The 20,829-nt window shown below is 53.6% G+C and overlaps 6 protein-coding genes across 6 annotated transcripts; 3 read left to right on the top strand and 3 right to left on the bottom strand.

Moving 5' to 3' along the window:
- Positions 1-2,667: 2,667 nt before the first annotated feature.
- Positions 2,668-3,225, top strand: CCOS01_16330 (uncharacterized protein; the record flags this gene model as incomplete). The annotated part of the gene is made up of 1 exon (XM_060464466.1): positions 2,668-3,225. The coding sequence occupies one exon, from the start codon at positions 2,668-2,670 to the stop codon at positions 3,223-3,225; it is 558 nt and encodes a 185-aa protein (XP_060304962.1).
- A 260-nt stretch (positions 3,226-3,485) lies between these two features.
- CCOS01_16329 (integral membrane channel protein) lies at positions 3,486-7,177 on the top strand (the record flags this gene model as incomplete). The annotated part of the gene is made up of 4 exons (XM_060464465.1): positions 3,486-3,780; positions 3,855-5,202; positions 5,250-5,318; positions 5,371-7,177. The coding sequence occupies 4 exons, from the start codon at positions 3,486-3,488 to the stop codon at positions 7,175-7,177; spliced, it is 3,519 nt and encodes a 1,172-aa protein (XP_060304961.1).
- Positions 7,178-7,838: 661 nt separating this feature from the next.
- CCOS01_16328 (uncharacterized protein) lies at positions 7,839-8,163 on the bottom strand (the record flags this gene model as incomplete). The annotated part of the gene is made up of 2 exons (XM_060464464.1): positions 7,839-7,992; positions 8,117-8,163. 2 exons carry the CDS (start codon positions 8,161-8,163, stop codon positions 7,839-7,841), a joined length of 201 nt encoding a protein of 66 aa, XP_060304960.1.
- A 2,297-nt stretch (positions 8,164-10,460) lies between these two features.
- CCOS01_16327 (uncharacterized protein) lies at positions 10,461-12,479 on the bottom strand (the record flags this gene model as incomplete). Its single annotated transcript, XM_060464463.1, has 5 exons — positions 10,461-10,789; positions 10,907-11,139; positions 11,200-11,739; positions 11,857-12,283; positions 12,341-12,479. 5 exons carry the CDS (start codon positions 12,477-12,479, stop codon positions 10,461-10,463), a joined length of 1,668 nt encoding a protein of 555 aa, XP_060304959.1.
- Positions 12,480-14,663: 2,184 nt separating this feature from the next.
- CCOS01_16326 (uncharacterized protein) lies at positions 14,664-17,603 on the top strand (the record flags this gene model as incomplete). Its single annotated transcript, XM_060464462.1, has 2 exons — positions 14,664-15,893; positions 15,948-17,603. 2 exons carry the CDS (start codon positions 14,664-14,666, stop codon positions 17,601-17,603), a joined length of 2,886 nt encoding a protein of 961 aa, XP_060304958.1.
- A 433-nt stretch (positions 17,604-18,036) lies between these two features.
- On the bottom strand, positions 18,037-19,134 carry CCOS01_16325 (TAP42-like family protein; the record flags this gene model as incomplete). Its single annotated transcript, XM_060464461.1, has 1 exon — positions 18,037-19,134. One exon carries the CDS (start codon positions 19,132-19,134, stop codon positions 18,037-18,039), a length of 1,098 nt encoding a protein of 365 aa, XP_060304957.1.
- Between the last annotated feature and the right edge of the window lie 1,695 nt (positions 19,135-20,829).

Raw genomic sequence — 20,829 nt, 5'->3', positions numbered from 1 at the left:
ATGGCCGTGTTGGTCTCAATGTAACCTGGCATGACGGGCGTCTGCTGAGATTCCGTGCATGGCTTGGACGAGTTGATGAGAAGCACACCAACCATCTCATTCTCTCCAGAAGGATTTCGGCAACCTTGTGTAAGTGCGAGCTGTGTGAAGGTATCGTTGAGTCTTGTCACACGTACTATGTTCTTGAGCCAAATGTTTTGTGCGCCTGCCTCAACTTCAACTCAAGTAGCTGTGCCTCTGATCGCTCTCGGGAACCAAAACAGTGCAAACGGGAAGCACTCCCTTCCCGTTCTTTGAAGGCGGGATTGCCACCACAAGAAGAAAAAAGGACTGGAGGAGTAGCATGGAGTAGAAACGACAATGGTGTGGAAGCAGGGGCCCGTCGAGAGCAAAATCCCGGCGGTGTCCCCCAAATGCAGCGTCGCACCCTGGGCCAGAACAGGTGCCATCTGTGCATCCGTGTGTGTGGGATGCCAATGGCGGTGACGGCCCCCGTAGGCCAATCAAGCGAGGGAATGGCTCGAGGTGTGCTGCTGATCCTGTGGGGGGCTTGAATTCTTGGAGCTGGAGGATGCAACTCAAGCTTCACTGTTGCGACTCTGGGGCTCTCGAGGTGAGGTTTGCTTCACTGGTTGCTGACCGACTCGCCCTGTTTCTCCTGCGAACTGTGCTAGTTTTCAGGCTAGCGGTGGAGAGACATGTCGCATTGGTTTTGTGACTGTCTTGAACTGAGGATGCCGAGTGAGGCGTTGTGATTCAATTTTGGAAAGCAACGGAGGAGAACCGCGAATCGACCCATGACAAGGGCCCAGCCGCCCAGGCCAGTCAGTATCCAAGCATCGTGTGTCACGCATGTCAAGTGACGATGCGCGGCCGCGGATGCAGCCTATCTGCCAGGTCGAATTTTTGAAATTGGTCCACGCATTGAATGGCAGCTTCGGCAACTCTTGGGTCTGCTTGGTACGTCTTTTTGTTCGATCCCCTTCTCATTCTCGCCCTTTGGCTGCCGAGTGTAATTACATAGCCTGCCGGTTGTTGTAGAGATGACCATAAAGGATACTGGGAGAAGAAGGAGGCTACGGATGTTGATCCGGACGACGTCGGGGAGGAAGCCGCAGATACAGTCGTGGATGCAGAGGCACGAGAGGCAGACGCAGGCACCTGTACCTGTGTGTCTGGCGGTCGATTGTCTCTTGTCTGACAGAGCGGGACGGGGACGGGTGTCTGAGTGCGTCGGGTCTTCGGAGTGTTTGGCGCTTGTGTGTCGGGGTCTCCTTCTTTTTCGTCCTAACAAAGTCATGCGGTTGCATGTCTCGCCCGATTTTCATCTGATGTCGTCGTCGTCGTCGTCTTCCGTCTTTACTTTTCTCGTGTATGTGCGTGCCTTTGCAGAAATGTGGCTTAACTGACATGTTATTAGCATGCATGTGCAGTGTATTACAGAGTATGCCGGTATGGTATGGACACGGATACTGGGGGTTTTTGATTCGGAGACTCGGCAATATGTATCCCTTTCCCCCCCTTGCCCTTTGTTGTTTTGATAGCAAAACACGCCTGGCTGCACCAAAGGCAATTAGTAGTTGGTAAGTTGATGCGACGGGAGTCTTGCAAAAGACCTGCAAAGACTCGGGCGGTCTACGTACTCGTGCTAGGGAGGTAGTTTGGCGTTAAAACGTCTAGGCTGGACGATGGATCGGCTTTCAGGGTAGCAAACGAATGTCGACACAGACATGGAGCTCCCCCGGGCCTTTTTTTGATTGTGTCATTTCGCAGAGCGGACTGGCCCCGGTGCGTACCCAGTTGCGGTGCTGCGGCGATGCGTGAATGTGGACGTGGGCATCATGAAGTTCCGGGGTGTATGTGCTAGGATGAGGGAGCACTTGCAGCCGCAGGCTCAGGAAGCTTCCATTGGATTTGGGTCCTGCCTCCAGTTTTCCCACTCCGGTCTCCAGTGCTCTTTCCAATTGACCACTGACCAGAACGCTCTTGCAAGTTGAGGTGAAGCAGGAAGCAGCAAGTCAAGCAGCAGGCAGAGGCAGGCAGAGGTGGGCGCATCTTGCCTGACGCACTTTCCATTGTGGCGCATTGGCAGCGTTGGAACCCCCCACTTTTTAGAGGCCAACTTCCCACGCCCAGGGATCTTGCGCTAGCCCATTCCTGACTCTCGAGCGGCCCAGGCGTGCCAGGCGAGAAGCTCTGGATCTTGGATGCCCCGTTTACTCACTCCATCACTGCCACTTTTGTTCACTTCCATTCGATCCTTGGAACTTGGAAGGGCAAGCCCAGCCTGCCACGATGCGAGCGAGAACCACGACATTTCGCGACGCTGCATCTCCACTCGCCCCAGTGGCGCGCCGCGTTTCCTTTCCTTGATCCTCACCTGCGCACTTTACACACGTACGGCATACTTCCATGTGTGTGCTCATGTTCGGTTGTTGGTAAGTTGGTTAGGCTGTGTGGACAAGACATCGGATGGTGGGTGGTAAACGGTCTTGAATGGCTAAAACCCAGACTCCTTATCGCAGTCTCTCCCCTGTGTCGCTATCGTCACAGGTTATGATTTCCTCGTTGCAAGAGGTCATCGATGCAGGCCATCTTGCTTCGAGGTGCTTCGCTTCTGGCCTGCATTTGCAGCTGGGGTGCATACCTACGTACATACGGAGTACCATGTACGGATACGTCCCATACCTTAGCGATTCAAAGTATACGTGCATACGGATACTTGGAAATATATACATACCTAGACAGGAGGTGAACATCATCCCATACATAGATCCATACCTTACTCGGAACGGATACCTTACGGGCATCCTGTTACTCGCCTGTTCCTTGCCTTCCCGTCCCCTACCGGCGTCGACTGCCTCATGCAGTATCACTCGCCTTTTAGCACTCTACCTGTCCGACTACGCTAAAAATCGCATCGTCCTCGTAAGAATCTCGATCCGCGCTCCACGCGCCTGTTGCTTGCCCGTGTCTCTTCCTAACACTCGCCCACGTCCCTGTTGCTCTCTTTACTTTCCAAGGATCAGTGTCTTTGCTCCTTGTCACTTGGTCTTGCTGTACATCCCTCTTCCTGGTCTAGAAGAAAGGCTCTTGGCCAGCTTCCCCACAAAACAGTGCATCGATTTCTTCGTCTCGACCACGGGGAACCCTACTGGCCTACCAACCTGCCTGTCCAGCACTTTCTTATTTACCATTGTGCTCGGCCAGTCTATTCCGACCTGACTTCAATTCCTATTTCCTACCCTCCTCGCCGTGCTTTGGCCTGGTGTTGCTCCCAACGACTTCTTTTTCTCTCGCTCTCTTACGTATCCCTCGAGGATTACCGCAAACCGACTCGAAACGAACTCCTGTGTTTACGCGAAAACGAACCCCCCACCCCTTCTCCTTCCCGCGCACTCTCGAATCGTCTCCTACCCTTCCTCTATGGCGCCGTAGGACACGATAGCATAAGGCGGCGGGCTGCATTTCATCCCCACTAGACAATGTTTTCCTCTCTGCTTCGACCCAAGCAGAACAATCGCAGCCGTCGCGTCGACCGATTTCACGATAGGCAATCCCCTTCCCCTGGCCCTGCCTATCGCCACTACGTTGGCGAACCACCACGACGCGCAACCGGAGACTTCACTGAGGCCGAAGATGACGACGAAGAGGACGAGGACGAGGACGAGGAGGACGACGGCCTAGGCCAGTCAGGGGACGACCACGACAACGTCGACGACGAAGATCGCATCCAGCGCTCCTTGCCTGTCCTTCCTCTCTTCTCAGAGACATATCTCGGTACAAGACAACCAGAGGCCCTGCATGGGCTACCCCTATAAACTCATGACCTCAAGCTGACCGCAAACCTACAGATTCCTTACCCATCTATAGCATTACCCACGCGATTCGCATCATTGTTCAGACCCGTACCGAAACGACGTTATCATGGGACCAAATACGCTCCCCCCAAGTCTCCCAGTTCCTGGTCAAGCCTATGCAACAGCAAATCAGGACTCAGCAGTTTAACCGCGCCACCCTATACTGCCTCATGGCCAACTGCCTGCAGTTCAATAAGGAGGCCCAGATGTACCCAGGGAATGCTGGAAACAGCTCTACCAGGGCTCTGGTTTGCGAATTGTTGGCTCTGAAGCTCCTGAAAGAGTACAACACCCGTGAGCTGATCGACGCTCTATCCTACGATTTTTACCCCCTTCAGGGCCTCCCTGGCGCACAGCCAGCAAATGCACCGAAATCGGACCCAAGGACCAAGGCTCGCCTTACCGCGGCCCGGACCTCGACACTCGAGGTTGCTATTCGTGCTTCTGCCAAGCACTTCCTCGCACACCCTCTGGTGGTGCAGCAGTTGGAGGCTATCTGGAACGGTGCCATCAGCTTTTACTCGTCTGCAGACAGCTTGCACAGAGAACCCCCTTCTTCGCCTGGTGGTCAGGGCAAGCCCGATTCAAGAACGCCGCTGCTTGGCGGCAACAGCCAAAAGGAGGGCCAGCAGCCATCAGTACCGGGAAGAAGGAGTGTGGTTCTCTATGATCCTCGCCAGGCGTCCCTCTTCAAGCTCTCACGACTTCGCGTACCGCGCTATAGGTTCTTTCTCTCGACGCTGTCACTTCTCGTTCTCATCGCCCTGTTTCTTGCTGTCTTGGCCCAACGTGCAGCGCGGATCAGCTCGCTGGAGCTGATATTCTGGTTTTGGAGTGCCGGTTTCATGCTGGATGAGCTTGTCGGGTTCAACGAACAGGGGTTCTCGCTTTACATCATGAGCTTTTGGAACGCTTTCGATTTGGGAATCCTCCTCTTGTTGATCGTCTACTACTTCATGCGTGTCTATGGGGTCTTCCTCGTGGACGCAAAGCACTGGAATGACTCTGCCTACGATGTTCTCGCGGCGAATGCCATCTTGTTGCTGCCCCGCATCTTCAGCGTGCTGGACCATTACCAGTACTTCTCACAGCTGCTGATTGCGTTCCGCTTGATGGCCGTTGACCTTGTGGCCGTCACTGTCTTGATTCTCATCTCGTGCAGCGGCTTCTTTGTCTTCTTCACTCTGGCCGACGGTAATAACAATGCTGCTGACATCGCCTTCCGGATCTTCCAGCTCCTCATGGGCTTTACCCCGGCTGCTTGGGAACTGTGGCCAGGGTATAACTGGCTCGAAAGGGGCCTCATGGGCTTCTTCCTGATCATGTGTCACTTCGTCATTGTGTAAGTCAAGTCTGTCTCTAGCTACGGGCTGTATCTAACAAAGCCAGCACAATTCTCATTACGGTCTTGACCAACTCATTTATGAAGATTGCCTCGAATGCTAAAGAAGAGCATCAGTGAGTAATCAGACACGCCTCATTGAAAAAAATAGCTTCTAACAAAATCCAGGTTCCTTTTTGCAATCAATACTATCTCCATGGTCAAGAACGACGCGCTCTTTTCCTACGTTGCGCCAGGAAACATCTTCGCGTGGCTGTTGATGCCTTTGCGTTACTGCATGCCACTCAAGCATTTCGTCAAACTGAACAGAACAATCATCAAGGTCACGCACTTCCCTCTTCTGTTCTTCATTTTCCTGTACGAAAAGTACTGGCTCGCCCCGTCAATGTACGAGCCGACGGATCTTGTCGAAAATCACCACCACCACGGCCGGGATCGGACAATTTCCTTTGCAGACCCGGCAAGTCGATCTGCTCTTTTCAGCCCTAACGTGCGCGTTCGCGAAGAATCCATCACTGGCTATCAGAAGGATCATGCCTTGGAGGAGGTCTTCCGACGAGGTCCTGGCCTTGCGACTCTGCGAAACCAAAGGCGGAACGAGAGAAAGAAGACCCAGCATGCGGTCCGAAACTGGATGGACCGTAATGACGAGGAAGAACCCTCCCCTCATCTCCAGCTTTCCCAGTGGCCGACCCTGGAGAACGGAAGCACAAGTGCTCGGCCAGATTGGCATAGAAGGCTCAGCCTCTCTAGAGAGCTGCGGACACAGAGATCTCGTCAGATATCAGATGTCAGATCTGCGGCTAGCGACCCTGCAGAGTTCGTCTCACAGCCTGCCATCGGCTCCTTCTTCCGGAATGTTGTCGCAGCGGCTAAAGCCAAGGAGGAGGAGAATCAACAAACGGATGCAGACGGCGACGATGAACTCGTTACGAATGATGAGGAAGAGGAGGAAGATATCGCAACGAACGCTGGCGACAGCCGTCGGGGGCCCGTCATACACCAAACGTCGATTGACGATTACTTCAATACGACGCCTAGGACGAAGGGGTTTGTACCACCCCCGGCATCTTCATCATTGGGATCAAGTGGTAGGCCCTCCGTATCGGTTACTCCTCGATCTGCGCGTCGCATGCCACACAGCCGGACAATGTCAACAAACACGATTTTGTACGCACCGCAGGAGTTGCGTCGGCCGCCTAGCTCATCCTCTCATTCTTCGCCCGAGCCACCGCCTACGCGTGCGCGTGTGCAGAATGGCCGCCCTACAGTAGTTGAACCGGCTACGGCTGGTGGCCATCGTTCCCCTCGCCGGCAAACATATGTCACCAACACGCGGCCAAGACCTATCATGCCACCAAGGGATGCAGTACAAACGGCGCCGAACCGAGCAGCTCTCACGGGTATCGATCAGCGCTTACAGCGCCCGAACCCCCTTAGAAGGTTGTCTTCGGTTGACATGAGCATTCTGTCCGAAAACATCGTTCCTGATGACCCAACGGGAGGCATGCCTTCAAGCTTCCAAACACAGATGGCCATGGCTATGATGAAGGACGCACGACTAGGCGGTGCGGGACGAGGCCAGGATGCCGGTGACAGCAACCGGATGAGCAAGCTTGTCCTGGCGCGCATGAAGACCTTGGAAGAGAGTTTCGCAGACGTCGCGAGGGAGCTGCGCGGGCTGAAGACGACGTCCAACTCGACGGCGCCTACTACTCGCCGCAACTCATCAGGCGAGGAGCTGCAAAAGGTTGCAGGGCTGACAAGCCCCGAAATCGCAAGACAGAAAGAGGGAGGCGGCGATAGACCAAAGATGGTGAGAAGAACGACGGGCAAACGCCCGGCCAGCCGTAAGAGCAATTTGGGCCCCTTGGACAAGCCAAAGGGCAAGGGTAAGGAGCCGGCACACTCATCAGGCGACGAGTCTGACAGCGAGGGTCCAGGTATGGGACCGACGAAGCGAAGCTCAATGTAAAAAGGGGAGGGGAGTCGCGGTTTGAAAATTTTGCTGGGCATTTTCCGGCGCGCTATACCAAGGTCATGGTTGGTGATTACCGGCATCCGCATCGCTGGGGCGTTTGGAACCAAGAGAGACGATTTTTGTTTTCCTCCCTCTGGAGGTTAGTTGTATATGTGCATTATTGTTTCCCCTGCCTTTCTTGTTTCTGTGTTATTTCTTGTCTTTTTTCCGAGGCATGCCGCATATACATCGTTAGCTGGCTGCGATTGCATTTGGACATGTGGATGGAGTAATGATTGTGGAATTTTTGGTCTGTTCTTTTGATAGATCTGGTTCTGGATTGGATCTGAGTGCCGCCATCCCACTACAGATCATCCAAGTCTCCTGTATTCATACTTTACATAAAAGTTCAATTTGATCATCGCCCCCCATTGATGTGCTCCTCAGATACAGCCGTTTAAGACTGAAGGTTGTTTGCAGCATGTTGTTTAGGTTGAGGTGATGAGTTGTGAGGTACGCCGTGACAAATATTCATTAAGATATGTGATTTCCCAGTTTCCCCTTATACCGAACCATTCCGTGTCTCGTAACCGTTTGGGTATATGGTTTTGGTGTTTGTGTTTTTTCTTCTTTCTTTTTTCTTTTTTTCTTTTTCAAACTCGAGGGTTTTTAGACTCTAGATCCCGCCGCCGCTCCGGTCGACGCTGACGTAGTAGGGATTGCTGGAGCACTGGTTCTGGTCGTTTGTTCTCCGGGAGAGGGCGGTGTATCTGAAGCTTACGGCGACGGCTGTGACGGCTGCGGTTACGACGATGAGGCCTCGGTGGCGGCTGTGTGTGGACAGGTTAGTTTTCTTGTGTTGGATAATTCAATGAAGATGACGCAGATACCGGCGGCTTTTTGGGAGGAGGGAGGGGAGGGAGTGTGTGAGCGAGGAAGGGGGAGAAGACGTACATTGCCGGGCGGATCTGAGGGACGGGCATTGCGGCTTTGGGTTGCATGGTGACAGGTAGGTAGGTATGTTTTGCTGGACGGTAGCTGGATGAGGATGGTTGATTTGTTCACGATGGGATTTTCACTTCTCAATGTGGTATTTCCAAAACTAGGTACATGGAGAATGAGCAGAAGATCGAGAAGGGGGTGTTCTCCAGTTAAGTAGACGGCTCGACGTCCTCGATAGCTCTTAGCCTCTTAGCTAGGTCCATCCCTAGCTTTGCCGGGGGGCGGCGGCGGCACACCAGCATACGTGGAGAGGAAGAGGGAGGGAGGGGAGGGGGGGGGGGCATCATCGGTAGACATACAAAGTGTTTTTGTTGGGGAAGGACGGGGAAGATGTCACTAGTGCCGCTTGGTGTGTGCGTTTGTGTTCAAAGGAAGCTTGGGGATCGGACGGCTGATAGGTGTTAGGTACTTATTACTAAGATGTAAGAATAGAGGACAAAGGAACTGGAACTGTAGCTCAGATCAGCAGAGTGTGAGTGTGTTTGTACCTAGACCCTGCCTGAAACTGACAGACTGACAGACCGGGGGATGGGAATCCTGAGAGGGGGGGAAATTTGACGAGAGGAACGAATGCCGTGGTATGGGTTTTGCGGTGCGGTCAAGGGAAATGGAAAGGGAACGGGAGATATTGCTGCTGCGAATAGGGAGAGACGGAAGCGAGAAGTAGAGGCAGTGTGAGTGGGTGGTGTGTTGGTCTGGAACCGGTGGCGATGGGTACCTAGTGGGCAGTGGTACGGTGTTTTGCTGATGGTGGCGTGTGAGAACTTTGGCGGGGGGGGGGAGGGAGCTGAAGGCACACGGAGACATGGAGGGGGAAGCGGGACACGCGACATGCGGGACACGCAGGTTGGCGGCGGGCGGTGCGGTATCTGATTTCTGGGGTCAGGGGATGTGATTGGGCGGTTGGGGTTTGGAGCTTGGCTGGTGTTGGGTTGGAAGCCGAGCCGAGACCTTGTCTATGGGGTAAATTGATACCTGCGCCCAGCTACCATTATCCTGGGGACAGGGTTGCGTGGGAGGCACAGGTTTGAAGAGGTAATGGCGGTCAGGGCGACCTGAGTGATCGAGGCATAGACAGAAGACTATGACGAAGCGTATCTGGGGATGTGAATAAGACTGAGGATGTAAGAAGACTGGGGATATATTGGGGACGTCGAATGGAATGCATAGTCGGACAAAAGGGAGATGCTTTTTCACTGTAGTAAGATATGTGTAATACTGCTGCTAATGTACCTAGACTGGATGACTTTCTCGAGACGGCGCCAACTGGCGGCACGTGTGTGCAGCTAGACGCAAGTTGCGCATGCATCCAATGCGTGATGCGGAAGCATGCGCTTCGCTGGTCTGGATTGTTTGATTTTAGAGTTGGGCCAAGTTTCAGCCGACGGCGGGGGCAGGGAATAGATCTTGGAAACAATGCCACACTGATAAGAACACCACTAAAATCAGGTTATTGAGTCGATGACCCTGCCGAGTGCGGGGGAGCTCTGGGGAAACACGCAGCTCTGGAGTGAGTGCTCTGAAGCTTGAAGCGTCAAGCTGTGGAAATCAGGGAGGAGGAGGGGGACAGGATGCGTCGTGGATGTAGGATGAGAATGAGCATGAACTGACGATACTAAGTTTATGTACACCGACTGCCAATCGGGAATCCCCTAAAGCCAGGGAATCATCCTGTCCATTCCAACTTTTCTTTCCTTTTCCTCTCCTCTTTCGGAAGGGAGGGTGCTCGGATGAAGATGAATCAGTGCGGAACGACCCTTCTGGCAGCGGGCAGAGCTGCCCTACCTGAGGAACCTTGCTTCTGGAACAAGCTTTTCTGCGGGAGCTTCCTGAATCCTACCTAATGATGCGGCAATTAAAAATTTCGTGGGGTGTGAGTCAGGGTTGAATAAGCTTATCAACTTATGATTCATGAGGGACCCAGGTTTCGTCAATGTTATTACATTTCGGGGAGAGTGATATGGTTCTGACACGATCCCTCGGAATGTTACCTCGGCAGCCGACTTTTGGGGCAACGGATGAGTGGGGCCGGTATTCGGGGTCCGCTCCGGGGCTCAGCCCGACCTTCAAATTCTTGACCTCACCCATAGGTACGTGCCTTTCAGAATACCGCTTGCCTGTTTTGCAAATATTTAGATCCCCAAATGTTCAAATCAGACATGGAAGCAACGTATCAGCATGAATTGGAAAAAGCTGGCTCCTGACCATCCAGTTCACGGTGAGTTCGTAGAGCTGATCTGGAGCATTATCTGGACCAGATCAGCTCGAATGAATCCCTCCGTCGCTGTGCTTCTGTCTAGAAAGGTGTCGGGGCAGTCTTCTTGGCCTTGGTGATCTGGGTCATGATCTCCTCTTCTTCTGAAGCAATTGCTTCCAGATATTCTGGCTCGTTCTGGACGAGCACATCACTCAGAAACTCTTCGATGGTTTCCGCTTCAAGGCTGATTCCTTCGGGATCTTTCCGAAACAAGTTTTCCAATTTCTTGAAGAATCCCTCGACAAAGCCTTGCATAGTCTGGCTTTGCTGCAGCCATGCCTTATTCTTGGCGCCGCTGGGAGCCTTTCCTTCGTAGAAGCCGTCTACAAGGGCCTTCCCCATCTTCTTGAACTCTTGATTCGAGTGGTCTTTGGGATTGTTTTTCATGTATTTCCAGAGTTCACGCTTCTCCGTACGACACACATCTTCAAGTTCCCTGGAGGTGTTTTGAGGTCGATTGAGACACAAAGAAATCAGTCACTCACGGAGGGCAGAAATGTCGGCCATCTCGCGCATGAGGAACTCATCGATACGAGCTGCTTCCTTTCTGTTATTCTTGACCAGATGGTCGTCAATCATTGCAAAGATCATGGCGTGATCAAAGTGTTTATAGTCGTCTGGCTTGCCCATCATTTGATGGGGACACCAATCGAGCGGGTCGTTCTCTAGAGCCTTCTTTGTGTTCGGATTCGAGTCCCACGACAAGCCGCGAGCGACCCTTTCAAGGGGTACGCCAGGTCTCTCAGGCAGGCTGTAGTGTTTCGCCTATCCTACAGACCAGGGCATGAGAGATTTGAAGCGGTGAATCCGCTCCAGGGCTTGAGTGACGAGGAGAAGCTCCAAAGCGCCCAGTGCCCGGTCGTACTTAGGAGGGATCGGCTGGCCGGGATGCGTACTGTCTGAAAATCTGTCGTGTAGGCCCCGCACATGCTTGCACTCAATCTCAATCCAGTACCACCAGTAGTATCTGGTATACTCCGTGTGGATGTATCGAGCCACCATCATTGCCGCGTCCTCGGTATCCAACACGCGAAAGAGCGTGTTGCTGAAGAGACCGTTGATGTGACGGCGAAGATATGCTGGGTCGCACTGAAGATCGATGAGATGGTCGATAGCCTCTTCCTTGCGCGTCTGGGCCATGGATACCATGCATCCCATGTTGAGCTTGGGAGGCCGAGAGAAAGCTGGGTTGGTGTAGGGAGACCAGAGCTCGGTCTCCCCCGGGTGTCGGAAACCGATCGACGTGAGGTCCCTCCACCTATCCGTCTTTGCACTGGCATCTGCAGCATTTGCACCCTCGAGAATTTCGTCCGTGATTCTGGAAAGCGCGTCCATGAGGAAGGCTTGGGCCTCAAGTAGAAGTCGTGCGCGAGGAAAGCCCAGAGTGTATCCGGAGTGCGCCCATTGGGCGTCCCAGTCGACAACATCGCCTTACCGTGGTCCGGACATGACGACGCGCTTGGCAGAGAGTTCGACGTCAAAGTATCCATAGGCCCATGATAATTCCATCTGACGACAGTCTAGCGGAGCGAAGTCCTCTGGTGGATATAGAGTCCGATAATGGAGGAGGGCGAACAGGATGGCCGGGCTCGTCTTGAGCACCTCGACATTGAGCCTTGGAACCAACAGCTGGCGTCGCCTTTGTACAGTTCGCTCACCGTACCGAAATTTTTCGTCGCTATATACGTATCTGGAGTTGATCCACTGCGATTCCTCCAGCTCAGGCACGGCCTTGTGCAGCAGCTCGCGACGTTTTTCCTGGCTTCGCTTCCGCCAACGGCTCATAAGGGGATCAGCATAGGAGCCAAGTCGATTGGTGATGTGCTTTCTGCTCTCCTGAAGTGCTTTGACGTATGTAGACGCTGTTTTGATTGCAGAGGTATCTGAGATACTGTGATGGTAGGAGTGGCTGTACGTACGCTGTTCGCTCTCAGTGTAGTACCCCGTCTGACAGTCGGGGCAGTCATGTGGCGGTGGTCGTATGGATCGTTCGAATTCTCCTAAATTGCATAGCCAGCCCTCCGGTACTTTGACGAATCTAGGGCGTGTATCCGACATATGTAAGTCAAGTGGATGCGGTATCATTCATCGATGTAGGACTTTGTAAAGTTGAAGGCAGAGGCGCGCTGAGGATCCCCAATAGTTGCGTGGCCGATAGAGCGATAGTTGTCGGGGGCGTTTGGGAGAAATTCTGGTGATTGAAATGAAGAAATTTGAGGAGTCGAAGTTGTAAACTTGAAGAAGATACTTGAATTCTTTTTGGAAGCCCGGAGTGCTGTAGTTAAGGTAGGTAGCCATCAGTCGGACGGCTTATTACCGTTGGAAGCTGAGGCATCTAGTCACCGGACAGTGAATGGGGCCATTCTTCTGGATTCTTCATCATCTTGTCTACTGTGTGAGCTGTCAGAAGGATTCTCTATTCAATGCCGTACAGATGAGGTACTTGCGAACATCCATCGGTATTAGAAGGGTTCCAGCACCATTACAAGCTCCCAACAATAGATATCAATGTATTAAGTATGGGAAACCGTTGAGGAACAGCCGTCATTACATCACATCGATACGCTTCAAACATCAGATCTTGCCCTTGTCCTTTGTTCTGACAAGCGGTCAGCTGAGGTGCTTATGATGCCATGCTGTCGTTTGCCAGACAAAATGGAGCCCACGCTCAGTATGAATATACAGTGGAGGTGGTATCTCTCCGATGCATCTTTCAGTCAGGCAGGATAGATCTTCCCAACAGAAGGGATTGGATTATGTTCTTCTTTCAAGAGTCGCTTTGTCAAGCCCGTCGGTCTGGAAGTGGAGCCAAGCAGACCGGACCTCCAGCTCTTGGTCCACACAGCGCCGGCCGGCCGGAACGGAGCTGGAAGCTGATCCCCGGGCGTGGTATTTGGAGACACCTCAGGTAAGCACAAGGTACGTCACCCGCTTCCCCCACTTTTGGCCACCCGAGCAGGCAACAGCGGCACGGAGGCTAAAGTATCGATGAGTCTTGGGAAACCTTGGTTATGTGCGGTGGTTTTTAAAGAGGTCGCCTTACTACAAAGCCACGAGGAGAAGATACTTTGTCTATTCCCCCCCCAATCTGTTGATGGTAGGCCTGCCAGTACAATAGGGTGACCCTTTCGTGGCTTTCTTCAATTACTGCCTGGTTTGGGCTGATAGGCGCCCACCAACCCTATCCCGCATCGCCTTCATTTACTTTGAAGAGGAAGGGGAACAGAAGTGTGTTTGGGGTCCGCTGTTAGCCGTCTTCTGTCGCCTAGATTGGCCTCTTTTTGCACTCACCTCTGAAAGCTCTGAAAGACTCACTGGCTGTCAATGGTTCCTCTCGGTTTTATTGTATGTGGCCACTCCGGAAGGCTGGGAGCTTTGTCCATCTTTATGTACCTTAAGTACTGGAAGTAATGCCACAGCTGTATCCCTGCCCCTCACAAGGTGTAAGCCGAGCCAGATCAAAGCACCTCAACATACCAGTCATGTCTGCACCCGCAGTAGAGTCACTCAAGTCACGAGTTGCCTACCTAATACCTGGTCATCCAGTCATCTTTCTCGTTCCCGCAGTCTACTCACCGTACCCAATGTCCGAACACTTGTACCTAGTTTGGTAGAAACCCACGTTGGTTGTCTGCATAACTCCTAGACACGGTCTCATGTCATCGGGGCACAGTGAAGGTACCTTTTCTTACCCCTCCATCCATGCTTCTCATATTCCTGTCAACCTTCACTGTCACAGCTTCATTCTTTTCCTCCTGATTACATCGCATTCTCGTTGCCCAAAAACCACCATCATACAGCATCGCAATTCATCAGGTGATTCTCGCGAGCGGCTTCTCTCCAGTCATCTCCTCTTCGACGCTCTTGGTAGGATAGCCGCGTGGCTGAGGCAGCCGGCGGTGTTTGGAACCGCGCTGAGTGGCATCTGACTCCCTGGGACCTTGCTGCCTGGACAAGGCTACGCACCCCCGCCAATCTTCATCTTTGGGTATCCAGACTGCGAACTGGCGGACTTGTTGCCTTGCGATTCTTCAACTCTTTTGACCACGCTTTTTCGCCCAGCTAGTTTCGATTGCCAGAGAAGCTACTCATACCTTTGGTTGCTACTCTAACTTCGACGTCGTCAACCTCCCGGCTGCTTTGGTGTCAATCATCATCGGTGTGAGAGCTCAGAGGACCAGATCCTCATCATCTCAACATTAACTCAGTTCCCGTTGCCTATGTCCTGATCTCTTCGCAGCAATGGCCTCGGACGAGAACAAGGCGCCACCAGCGGCTGCAGACAACGATTGGTCACCTGTAGTCATGGACTGGTGGGAGGCCCCTCAGGACGGAGATCAAGAAGAAAGCCGGGGCGGTGCTCAAGATGAGCCCGATCGCGGTGTCACGTACGTTGGGCCTCCGCTCCGAGAGCAAGCTGCTGAGGAGCCTTTGCTTGAGCGCTTGGCTACAGAGCTATTTCCTATAGCAACATTCCGTGAAGGAACATCTCCTGAAGAGACAACTGATATCCCGGATGCCTTTGCAGTCGTTGATGTCCCGTCGCAGACACTCGATACCTTCAGTAACTTTGTACGATCGCAACAGGGACCACGCGCCACTGAGAACAACATGCCGCACAGTCAGGCTCGCCGATACTCCCAGTTCCTTCTCCACGACATTCAGAATGAACTCAACGAAGGCGATACCTTGATCTTCGTGGACTTCCCTGCTCCTGCGAACCCAGCAGACAGCGTTGATTGCTTCATCTACGCATGGAACTCGGTCCGATTTCGGATGCCCTCTGAGAAGCTCCTGGCCACTGGATCCTCCAAGTTCGCGGAGATGCTGAATCCTACCTACCAATTCCGTGTCCAGCGTCGGCGCAAGATTGCCAAGAATCTTCCTCCGGGCATCAAATACGTCTTGGACCTTACCCCTCCTTCCGAGGGCGATGATCTCGTCTTTCAGATGACTGAAGCCTCGCTGACACCGGGCATCATGAATTGGTGGACAGCTTTCGACAAGCACGATGTTGACGACTACGTCGTGCGTGGCCATGACGATATCTGCTCTTGTTGGAAAGAAGCAAAGGTCGATAGCTTCAACACGATCATCGACAAGATCTCAGCGAGCGAAGCGTCCCGAGACGAGAACAAGGAACGGGACCCAGAGATGGAGTACGCCATCAGTTCGGCTATCAGAGAGAGTCTGCGCGATGTCATTCCGGAGAACGGCAAGAATAAGGAGAGGCTGTACAGTGAGGACAAGGGATTGGCTGCCAGGGTTCTGGAGAAGAAGTCTAGAGGAGACTTTTCTGCTCCCGCAGGTCCCCCCTATAGACGCATCCCGGACTACTGCCCGATCCGCCATCGCGTCAACATTCTGCGCCTCATGTGCATCATTGCAAACAAGCGAGTTTTCATCGATTCGGCCGCTCGAGTTTGGACCCTGGTGGCAGTTGCCAAGATTTTGGACTGCACCACTGTTGTGGTGAGTTTCTTCGCCACCCTAATCGACTTTGTTTGATTCTAACATGATCAATAGCGCGATCTAGTTCTTCAATGGATCACGTCTCCCAACAATACCTCCTTCATCGAAGTGTTGCCCGAAGAGAGTCTTCAACTCGGTGTCGCCCTGAAGCTGGAGGCTGTCACCCGCTCAGCGTTCCGAATCCTGGTGAATGAGCTTGCTCTGGAAGAAGCCGCCGATGTGAAGGGAACGCCCAAAGCCGCAACCCACACCGTTTTTGGACGCAAGCGTCACGATCCCGGCGACGACTTGAACAACCTCATCCAGCACGCGGCCAGAGCCATGGTCGAGCGCGTCTCGTGGCCCGTCAACCAGCTGGTCAGCGAGACCATCTTCGACGATCTGCAAATTCCGGAGTGGACGCGGTTGCAGAACCTCATCAGCATGCTCTCGAGCTGCCCAGATGACCCCGTCATGGTCAAAGCCAAGGTCTCCGCGATGACGGTATCGTTTACGCTGAAGACTCTCTGGGAAAACCACGTGGTCTACAAGTTGCTTAGAAAGCCTCTTGACGCCGATGATCTCCAAAAGATTGACGACCACCGAGCCAGCTACGTCGACATTCAGAACTTTAACCGCTTCGAAATCATCTACAACCAGTTCAACAACGTGCAGAAGGCTCTGTGCACTTTCATGTACGAGACGGTTGGAAACAAATGGGTGTCTCTGTCCGAAATATACACTTCAAGCGCCTCGGGCCAAATGAATGTGTACAAGTTGGTCACGAACTTGTGGGACCACTTAAAGGAGGTCCTCGTCGCGCACCCCGAGTTCGCCTGGGACGGCGCCTGGATGGCCGTTCTGAACCTCCCTCGCCCCCTCTCCATGAAGAACCCGTTCGACACCCGCGAGTTGGATATGATGGGGGCCTACAGATACGCGTTCGACACCCGCGAATTCCAGAAACCCCTCCAGGACTTCCTCAAACCGTTCTACCAGGAATGCGTCCGTGCCGACTTCGAGATTAGGATGAACTTGACGCCGCACTTGCTGCTGAAGCTGCACCACAACGAGTTGAAGTTCTTGCCTCTCTGGGCCGGCGGTAACGACGACGGTACCGGAGGCGTGTTTGAACACTCCCTGCCTCCTGCCGATTATGGTCCAGCCGGTCCGGGACCAGCCTATCACACTGGTATCACGATCCCCTCGGATGCCTCGAGCACCTCGGGCTCGGTGAGCAGCGTCTTGAGACAGCTTCGTCTGGAGGGGAGCGGTAGCACCGTCGGACCTGGCAGCGTGGACGTGCAAGACGGCATCTCGACCGTCTTCAACCCGAACAGGGTCATCGCCGACGACGTCTCGATCCGCACAGAGTCCTTCACGGACGGGGGCTCGGAGTACGGCAACGCCAAGTTCGCCATCCCCGCAGACGGACAGTCTGTGGCTGAGGCCATGAGCACAATGGTACTCGATGAGAGTCACGACCAGTCGGACACGGGCACCAGCATCAACTTCGATACTGACGCTGACGAGGACGATGAGGTGATGACGGAGGTTGGTCCAGAGGACAGCCGCTCTCGCGAACAGACTCCCGAGTACGTCATTGAGGGTTCCGAAGCTCGCGCGGCATTCTCCTCTCGCGAGAATCAGCCGGCCTCTGCTGCGTCGTCTTCCAAGAGCACCGCTTCTTCTTCCCTTCTTGACGACGACGATGATTTAGTTATGGTCTAGATCATTGTATCAGAAATGCGGGGTTCAACCAAATACTCATGAATAACGATATGGACTTGGAATTTGTTTGAGGCGTTTTGGCGGAGTACTAACAATTTGCATTAAGATTGCCAGGTGGCAGATTCATACTGGTGATTACACAGGGAACAAAAAGGGGTCTACGGTTGATGACACTGGCTCTCACTTATAGGGCAGCACAGATGAGACCGGATGTCTGGGCAAATGCGTTAGATGTTGATAATGCTGTATTGAATACAAGAATTCAATGAAGCCTTTTTGCCGTTCTCACCATAATGTGAACTCCCAAGGCCGTCGTCGTGTCGTGCGTGGTGGTATCCTCCTCGTTCTTTTTGGTCTATGCATCAAACCCTTCCAAATTACATACTCCCACCCGATTGCCCGAATCCCCATTCCTGATCCCACTTCTTGAGCCTCAGCCCCTGTTTAGCGTGTTTCCTGAACCCTTTGGATTCGCCTCGACAAACTCGTCCCACGCTCTCGCCTTCATCGTCTCCTCGTCCGCCTTGTCAAAGTCATCTTCGTTAGGCTCCGGGCGGTGCCAGCTCGCGTCGCCGCCGCCCTCGATGATGCCGCCCCGACGCGCCTCTTCGTCAAGGTACTCGTCGATGCTCATCGTAGGCAGATTGTGGCCGGGGCGGAAGACATCTTTGGTCATCTGCTGTCTGTTCCCGACGAGCGTGAATGGCTGCAGCGGCTTGCCCTCCGTGGACAGTATGGGGCCTCCTTGCCCAAACATGCTCTGCAGCCGGCGCGGGGGCTCGAGACGCTCGGTGTATCCCGCAGCGCCGCGGTCTTCGGTGCGGCGGCGCTCGTCCTCCTCGACGGACGTCGGCGAGGGCATCAGCGGCACCGTGGCCTGGGCCAGGACCTCGAGCTCGCGGTTGATACCCTCGAGCCCCTGGAACGCCATGTGCGCCGAGTATGCGACGTGCGCGAGGTGCAGGTCGCGGGCGACCTCGTCATCGCCGTCCTCGTTCTGGTAGCGCGGGTTCCGGCGCAGGGCCTCGAGGCGGTCCTTGAGGGCCTTTTCCGACTTGAAGTTTGCGATTTTGGCGTCGCGGCGCTTGGCGGGGTCGTTGGTGCCGAGGGTGGAGAAGGCGAGGGGCTCGTCGGTGTAGCGCTCATAGAGCATCTTGTTCGTGTCGGTCAGGAGGTCGTAGGAGTCGAGGGCGCCGAGAAAGGTCTCGTAGGACTCGCGGGCGCGCTCGAGGGTGACGCGGCGCTCGATGGGCCGGCGGGAGGGGAGCTTCTGGTGCAGCTCGGCGAGATGGTATGTGATGAGGAGGTAGGGGAGCGAGGAGGTGGAGAGGTCCTCAAGGGACTCGTTGGAGGAGAAGAGGGCGGCGCGAGAGACTAGGTCGAGGCATGTCACGTACTCTGCGATGGCGGTTTGGAGGTCATCGAGGTAGGTCGGGGAGGAGGCCTCGTAGGAGTTTTCGAGGGTGAGGCGCTTTCTCTCGGCCGACGTGAAGACGGATTTGAGTGTCTGGGGTTGATCCTCGTCTGCCATGATCGCTGTTCGGACTGTGGTTGTTGGCTGTCGGGAGGTGTCCGTCCAGAGCGTCGTTTGTTGCTTGGTAAGGTAAGTAGTGGGGATGGATGGAGGGGTAGAGGGGTTGGGGGAGAGTGTGAATTGGAAATTGCGACGAGTTGCAGGGAATACGAGAAGAAAAGGTCGAGGAGAGACTTGTGGCCCAACACAAAGGGTGATAAAATCAAGCTGCAGCGACGATCAAAGTATCATAAGCTGTGGCGTGTGAGGGGATTCATAGCTAGCTTGAAATCTACTGCAACGGTTCGCCTCTTTGCGCTTAGAAGAGGCTATCGAGAATTGGCACCAAACTTTAGGTTCCGTCGTTCCAAATCCTTAGGTAGGTTAGGTTGAGTGGCGACTTGCATTCTCGGCAAGGGTCCTTATCTTATCTAGGGGACCACCCACCACATCCCACCTCAGTGCTCGCTCATGGCGGCGGCGGGGGAGCTGAGAGATGGAAGGTGGGGTAGTAACAGGGGTCCATGTCGGCAGAGCTCTCGACCGAAGGGCAAGGTACAACAGTACTACCGTACCTACCTAATACTTACAAACATCAACCTCAGATTCCGTGAGCTCTATAAACGACAACTTTTCAAGAGAGACAGCTCACCAGATAAAGCAGCCTTCCTGTTCACACCCCCGCCTGAGTCGTCACCTAGACGCCTTTCCATGGAGAAGCAATAATTCAAAATACTCGGGCCTTGTTGAACGAATCAACCACCCAGCTCCATGGGCATTGTTTGAATCTTGGCTCATGGGAAATATAGGCGAAATCTTCACCTGATTTAGTTCGATTGCTTGCCTCATGCTGCTTGCCGCGCCATGCCGGCAGCAATCGGAGTAAATATGTATCCTAGACTGACCGGTACTCTCTTGATGTTTTCCATTTTTTCCCTCTCTAGTCTTGTTTCTAGTTTCTATTTCAAAAGTTTCGATTTTTAATACCGCTACTGCTCGTAACATCCAAGACACCAAACTTCCTTCTAAGCTGGTTCAGTTTCGTTGTGAACACCTTTGCTTCGTTGAGAGTCAAATCACCATCAGGAACAGCGCCATCCGATGCATCTGGAGCGGGTTCTTTCCCGACTTCTCTGGCACTCACACCTTCCATTCTTGAGTGGAAATACGGGAAGGTAGACGGCCAGAGTTTTCTCCCCTTCTCATATCATATCCTTCTACCATCACCTTCCCTCACTTTTCCCTCCATTACGTCCACTTCACTTCGGCCCTCCGCCCTTCGCCTCATCAGACACCACAAATAAGCCAGACGTCACCAGCTCTCAACACATAGGCTGAGGTGAAACTTGTCTCACTGAGAGGTGCCTATTTCTTTACATGCCCTTCTCCATGAGCTCTCAAGACTCTTTGGCTCACACTATTTTTCTTACCTCCTGCAGTGATCTGCTTCTCCTTCGATTTGGCGTCAAAGTTGATGATTGGCGTTGACTTTCGCGCACTTCCGCTGCCTTGAACAGAGACGGAGTTGTTTGAGAAGGAGCCATCCCCCTCTGGGTTGATCCGGTGTCGCGCTCTATTCCCATTCATCTTGCATCCACTCTCCACGAAACCTCTCTGCCTCCCGATGACCCAACGCCATCATCTGCAAGTGTGTTTCCTCGTCAACAACGATACTGAGGCACACAACTCTTCTCACAAAGTATTCGCGCAGAT

This window comes from Colletotrichum costaricense, assembly GCF_030867565.1.
Source record: "Colletotrichum costaricense strain IMI 309622 chromosome Unknown Scaffold_29.1, whole genome shotgun sequence".
In the NCBI taxonomy this organism is placed as follows: Eukaryota; Fungi; Ascomycota; class Sordariomycetes; order Glomerellales; family Glomerellaceae; genus Colletotrichum; species Colletotrichum costaricense.
Note: the sequence above shows the minus strand (reverse complement) of the source record. Positions and strands in the feature narration are given on the sequence as shown.